This window comes from Gastrolobium bilobum, unplaced genomic scaffold (assembly GCF_033153095.1).
Source record: "Gastrolobium bilobum isolate Gb01-03AN ecotype WA unplaced genomic scaffold, APGP_CSIRO_Gbil_v1 utg7354, whole genome shotgun sequence".
In the NCBI taxonomy this organism is placed as follows: Eukaryota; Viridiplantae; Streptophyta; class Magnoliopsida; order Fabales; family Fabaceae; genus Gastrolobium; species Gastrolobium bilobum.
In genome coordinates, this window is record NW_026897788.1 from 165,705 (window position 1) to 172,739 (window position 7,035).

Here is a 7,035-nt window from a genome sequence, read left to right on the forward strand (position 1 = left end):
TCTCCATCAGTCCATGACCCATCAATTTTACAATGTATCTTTTGAGATCGATGTTAAACTTTGAAATTTGACATCAAATTTTAATCGTTGATTTCCGTCAATCAATGATTATCATTTATTAAAAATTAATAATTAATTTATAAATTTGATTTCTAATAAATAATAACCGTTGATTGGCAAAATCAACAGTTGGGATTTAATATCAAATTTCAAAGTTTGATACCGGTGTCAAAAGATCCTATCCATATATATATATATATATATGAGGTAGGATCCTTTGACACCTCATTTGAGAGCCATTAGATAAAAAAAGATCAATGGTATCACATGCTTGCAAATCAGAGCCGTTGATCTTTTTTGATCTAATGACTCTCAAATGAGGTGTCAAATTTCAAATTTGACACTGGTGTCAAAGGATCCTACCTCTATATATATATATATATATATATATATATATATATATATATATATATATATATATATCATAAAAATATTTCTGCAGTTGCTGCAGATAAGTTATCTGTATTTACTCCTAAAACGATGTCGTTTTGAGATTGAAAGATTAAAAAATTATAATAATAAAGACTATAATAATCCTGAAATAAATTAAAATTACAAAAATACCATAATTTCCGTTTCAAAACGAACGATATATATATATATATATATATATATATATATATATATATATATATATATATATATATATATCTCCTGAATTAAAGTATGCAGTAACGGCAGAAAAAGTGAACGATATATATATATATATATATATATATATATATAGATTATTATTGTTTTTAATTTATTATGTTTTCTTTCCTTCCCTATTTGATTTGGCTAAGATTTTTGTAAATTTCTTAGTTTATTTAAGGGTTTTATAAGAGTTATGTTGTAGGAAAAGTGATTGTGTAATGTTATAGAGATTCGTTTTGCGTGCCTTAATTTTTTATTTATTTTTTGTTTTAAAAAGTGTGGGCCCCACAAAATATTGTGAGGGTAGGAAAATTTGTTGTGTTATGTTAAAGGATAAAACAAAAACCCTTTATTTAATTACATGATAATCCAAGCATATAACCACTCCATTAATGCAGAATAAAGAAAGGAATTACTAATTACGTTATATATTTTTTAATACAATTACGTCATATTTTAGGTTATAAGTAGTATTGTCACTATATGGGTATGTTTGGTAGAAATTTTATTATGGGTTTGATTGGGAAGTGTGGGTGAGTATTTGAAAATATCACGTTTGGTTTAAATTTTTGAAAAAAAATATAGACAAATAGGATGGTTGAGAAACGACTTTGGTGTTGATTTTTCGGTGAACAAAATACCACTTGAGAAGTGATATTTTGAGATAATTGGAGAAGTGAAAAAACAGGTGTGAAGTTCCTCCCGAACATAGACTTTGCAAATTTAAATAAATTTCTCCGGTAATATTTCGGTTAATCAAACATCTTTTTTTAAACTTTTTCATCAAACTGACTTTCCTACCATTTTTTCAATAATTATATTTTACTGATAAAAAAATATTTCTCCTCTGTAGAATGCTACCTATATTCAATTAGTTCACAGACTGCTACTTACTCTCTCTCTCTTCATCTTCTTTTTCTTGCGATGTGAGATATTTTCTTATTTGATTCCTGTTTTTATAGCAATAATGTTGGTCACAATTTTATTAGAGATTAAAAAAAAAATTCTGTTCAAGGTTGTTTGAATTTGTGTAAATATATATCGTACAACTATATTTCATCGACTTCTATCACACGGAAAAAATATGCTTGATACACACACACACAATGCTTGATGGAAAAGAAAAAGAAGTCCCATTTCATAATAAAAACAAGTTCTAAATATATTTTTTGTTAAATTTTTACAGTTTTTTAATTTAGTCTCTATGATAAATAGTGTTATAACCAATTAACCATTAACAGACAGCGAAAGATCATGCATATAAAAAACAAATTAAATTTTTTACATAAATATTAAATCAAAAATAAATATCACGATAAAAGTTTTTATTCCTTTTAAAGGAAGCAATTTTGTGTCTTTTTATGTGAAACATAGTATTTCACTAGAACATTTACCCAATTAAAATAAAAAAAATATTGTTAGCCTTTTAAAGAATATAATTTGTGTCATTTAAAATAAAATGACAATATTTTGATATATATTTTTAATTTTTTATATTCTTTTTCCTCCACAAAATTATGAGTAGGAGAAAAAAAGAGTATTGTGAAGGATAGAAAAAGTAAAAAATCAACAAATATGTATAAAAACACGATCATTTTACTTAAAAAAAATAAAATATATCTTTTAAAATGATAAGTATTTTTCTCTTACAAAATAAATAAAAATTAAATTCTGATAAATAAAAAATAATTAATTAGATATTATAGTAAAACACTATAATTTCACTTAAAAAGACACAACATTATCTCCTAAAAAGAAAAATTATTTTCCCCTATATTTTAACCTAAAAATAAATTGAAAGAAATGGAAAGCGTCGCGCTTCTTGAGGAAAAAACTTTAAAAATTAGAAAACATAATTAGGGAGAGAAGAAGAAAAAGTATATAATAGAAACTTATGCAATTGGGGTTAGTGTATGCGTCAAAACTCACAAAAGAGTCACGAAGAGAATTATATTCAGTAACCTTTTTTTTTTTAATCTCATATAAAACTTGAAACCAAAATTATTTTGAAAGAAAAGTACTAAAATAATTTATAAATAATACAAAATGATTTTATATTAAAAGATTTCGTATCAGTTGTGTCTATAAATGCGAACCCGAATACTCGGTGTAGGACTCACAAAGCATTTAGCAAAATCGAAAAGCAGTTGTAGAGCGAAGACCCTCTAAAATCTTGTGATTAAGGTTTGTGTCTGTCACTCCTCACTACTCATGTTGTCAACTTCTCTCACTTTATTCACATGAATGATGAATCTAAACCACAATAAGTTTGTTTCATTTCGTGCTTGGTTATGAAATTCATATAAATGATGAATATTCTCCGTTAATTATGCTTCGTGCCATCTCATTTTCTTTGCATGCATTTGGTTCTTTTGCTGAACATGATCAAACTGTTCTGGTTGAAGTAGTCTTTTGCTTCGATCCGTGCAATTGGACCTTGGTTATTTTACAGCATGACAACAAATTAAACTGGTAGAAATCTAGATGGTTAGTTGAGATTTCACTGTCACCGGTTTTTGTGTGTGTCTGTGTGTGTGCATATTCTGAGTTATAGTTACAGCTAAAACTGATAGATCCAGTAATATTTCTGATCATACGCATCCTTCTCCTGGATTGGGCATTCTCCATCTGTGTAAAGTTGAAAAATGTTCAGCAAGTTGAACAACTTTCGTGTTCTAGCAACTTTTTGGTGCTCTCTTATGATTTGAAAATAGTTTTGTTCTCTATTAACTTTTGCGTCTTTTTCGAAGATAGTTAGATGCCTTTTTTGATTGCTTGAATGTGAAGCATATCTCTTTATGCTTTTAAGGTCATTGACATCAGTTTCTTTTCTCTTCTTTTGATCAATTTGTCTCAATATTCTCTTCCTAGTGGAGCTTCACTTTTACTTTTATGTATCTGTGATTCTATTCTGTGCGTTAGCATATGACAAAAAAGATCGTCCCCTAGATGTTTCTTAGCGAATTCTGTTCCAAAATTGTACCATAAGCTGTTCAGTTTCCTTGATTCATGAGCTGTACTCTTTAATCTTTGTTTTTGTCATTAGCCAATTAGACATTTCAACTAGAAGCATCTAAATCATATTTTTTAATCCATCAACTGGTTTGCTTCTTGTAGCTTGAGACTTGAGGATAATGGACACCTTCTTGTTCACTTCCGAGTCTGTGAATGAGGGTCATCCCGACAAGCTCTGTGATCAGATTTCTGATGCAGTGCTTGACGCCTGCCTGGAGCAAGACCCAGAAAGCAAGGTTGCCTGTGAAAGCTGCACCAAGACCAACTTGGTCATGGTGTTTGGAGAGATCACCACAAAAGCCAATGTAGACTATGAGAAGATTGTACGCGACACGTGCCGTTCTATAGGGTTTGTGTCAAGTGATGTTGGCCTTGATGCTGACAACTGCAAGGTATTGGTGTACCTGGAGCAGCAAAGCCCTGACATTGCTCAAGGAGTCCATGGCCATCTTACAAAGCCACCTGAAGAAATAGGTGCTGGTGATCAGGGTCACATGTTTGGCTATGCCACAGATGAAACACCTGAGCTTATGCCTCTCAGTCATGTCCTTGCAACCAAGCTTGGTGCCCGGCTCACTGAAGTGCGCAAGAATGAGACATGTCCTTGGTTGAGACCTGATGGAAAAACACAAATCACTGTGGAATATTGTAATGACCATGGTGCTATGATCCCAGTACGAGTCCACACTGTTCTCATTTCCACTCAGCACGATGAAACTGTTACCAATGATGAGATTGCTGCTGACCTTAAAGAGCATGTTATTAAGCCTGTTATACCTGAGAAGTATTTAGATGAGAAGACCATTTTTCATCTCAATCCATCTGGCCGTTTTGTCATTGGTGGCCCTCATGGTGATGCAGGTCTCACAGGGCGCAAAATCATTGTTGACACATATGGTGGTTGGGGAGCGCATGGTGGTGGTGCTTTCTCTGGGAAGGACCCCACCAAGGTGGATAGGAGTGGAGCTTACCTTGCTAGACAGGCAGCCAAGAGTATTGTGGCTAATGGACTAGCTAAAAGGTGCATTGTGCAAATATCATATGCAATTGGTGTTCCTGATCCATTATCAGTGTTTATTGATACTTACGGCACTGGGAAGATAACTGACAAGGAGATTCTGGAGCTTGTGAAGGAAAATTTTGATTTCAGGCCAGGAATGATTTCCATTAATTTGGACCTTAAAAGGGGTGGAAATGGCAGGTTCTTGAAGACCGCTGCTTACGGCCACTTTGGAAGAGATGACCCTGACTTCACATGGGAGGTGGTGAAGCCTCTCAAGTGGGAGAAGCCCCAAGAATAAGGTTGTTTGCCAAGAAAATGATAATATGTTCGTTCTCTACCTGCTTTCATACCTAAGATCTATGGCATGTTTCTGCCTTTTCTTTTGTATCTTCTTTTTTAAACCTTTCTTCTCCCTTTTCTCTCCATCTCCAGAGTATGTTAGATCTTTCTGACATGCAAAAATACGTATGTTGAGCTGAGGATTTGAAAGATACAAGAGACTAGCTGCATAGCAGCATCAATGTACTTACAAAAGCTCATGTGAGAAAACTGAACTTTATTACAATCGCTATCCATTATGTTTGTTCCGTTGCCGAGAGCCCCTCGCCTGTGACATCCTGAGTCCCCTAATTCATTATCAGAACCTTAAGTTTATTGGTTCAGACGTCATCAAGAAAGTTAACCAACTGAATTCAAGGGCTAAATTGCAGTGATTGCACATTAAATTTACTTATGCACACAAATGCTTCACTGACTTAACTATAACAAAGTCATGGATGAAAATTGTTTCATTTTCCTATTTTCCCAGCATTTGTTAGAGTTTACCTATAATACCAACTACAACTCAATGATGTGAGGACTACAAATACTAAGCACTTATATAATATACTACCCAATAAGGTGGCTTAAGGATCAGTCTATTTTCATGTAACGAATCTAGAAAAGGAATGAAATGAAATAGTGTGAAACGAATGATCTGAGCATAAAAAATCTCAAGAAGGTAAAATCATAAACTGCATATTTTACTTTCCCCAATGACAAGCCAACAGATTTATCAAACATATTTTACTTTTTGTGCTTAGGACTACAAATACTAAGCACTTATATAATATACTACCCAATAAAGTGGCTTAAGGATCAACATATTTTCATGTAACGAATCTAGAGAAGGAATGAAATGAAATAGTGTGAAACGAATGATCTGAGCACAAAAGGTCTCAAGAAGGTAAAATCATAAACTGCATATTTTACTTTCCCCAATGACAAGCCAACAGATTTATAAAACATATTTTACTTTTTGTGCTTAGGACTACAAATACTAAGCACTTATATAATAATATACTACCCAATAAAGTGGCTTAAGGATCAGTATATTTTCATGTAAAGAATCTAGAAAAGCAATGAAATGAAATAGTGTGAAACGAATGATCTGAGCACAAAATGTCTCAAGAAGGTAAAATCATAAACTGCATATTTTACTTTCCCCAATGACAAGCCAACAGATTTATAAAACATATTTTACTTTTTGTGCTTAGGACTACAAATACTAAGCACTTATATAATATACTACCCAATAAAGTGGCTTTAAGGATCAGTATATTTTCATGTAAAGAATCTAGAAAAGCAATGAAATGAAATGAAATAGTGTGAAACGAATGAATTGAGCACAAAATGTCTCAAGAAGGTAAAATCATAAACTGCATATTTTACTTTCCCCAATGACAAGCCAACAGATTTATAAAACATATTTTACTTTTTGTGCTTAGGACTACAAATACTAAGCACTTATATAATATACTACCCAATAAAGTGGCTTTAAGGATCAGTATATTTTCATGTAAAGAATCTAGAAAAGCAATGAAATGAAATGAAATAGTGTGAAACGAATGAATTGAGCACAAAATGTCTCAAGAAGGTAAAATCATAAACTGCATATTTTACTTTCCCCAATGACAAGCAACAGATTTATCAAACAAATCTTGTAAAGCTATGATATTTTGTACACCCCCCAATATTTCGGTTCTTGAAAATAACTCCGCCCAAAACACAAACAATATTTATCCTTCTACAACAAAAGAAAGAAGACACCTCAACAACTAACGATTTAAGTGGTAAGAAGCTTGTGGGGAGAGTCATCCCCTATATGAATCCGAGAGTGTTCGAACCAAACTAGTTTGATTTCCAAACTCTCTCCCACGCTTATCTTGTGCAGGCAAGTTAAAAATCTTCTTAAAAAATTACCCTTACTTTATGCATCCCAAAAATCATAAAAAGGAATCTCAATCTTTTGGTCATATCTGCGGTTACCTGATCTAGAACCC

At 32.3% G+C, this 7,035-nt stretch overlaps 1 protein-coding gene across 3 annotated transcripts; it reads left to right on the top strand.

Annotated features, from left to right (window-relative positions):
* Nucleotides 1–2,815: 2,815 nt before the first annotated feature.
* Nucleotides 2,816–5,349, top strand: LOC133310334 (S-adenosylmethionine synthase 1). 3 transcript variants are annotated; one of them, XM_061511248.1, is made up of 2 exons: nucleotides 2,816–2,880; nucleotides 3,814–5,349. In XM_061511248.1, the coding sequence occupies exon 2, from the start codon at nucleotides 3,831–3,833 to the stop codon at nucleotides 5,010–5,012; it is 1,182 nt and encodes a 393-aa protein (XP_061367232.1). In that variant the 5' UTR covers nucleotides 2,816–2,880; nucleotides 3,814–3,830; the 3' UTR covers nucleotides 5,013–5,349. The 3 variants fall into 3 exon arrangements, with proteins under 3 accessions (XP_061367232.1, XP_061367234.1, XP_061367233.1); XM_061511250.1 differs by lacking the exon at nucleotides 2,816–2,880 and adding an exon at nucleotides 2,948–2,963; XM_061511249.1 differs by lacking the exon at nucleotides 2,816–2,880 and adding an exon at nucleotides 3,165–3,183.
* The last annotated feature ends 1,686 nt before the right edge of the window (nucleotides 5,350–7,035 follow it).

Excerpts from the sequence above, each read along its gene's own strand:
- LOC133310334 (XM_061511248.1), top strand. The coding sequence starts at position 3,831 with ATGGACACCTTCTTGTTCACTTCCGAGTCTGTGAATGAGGGTCATCCC.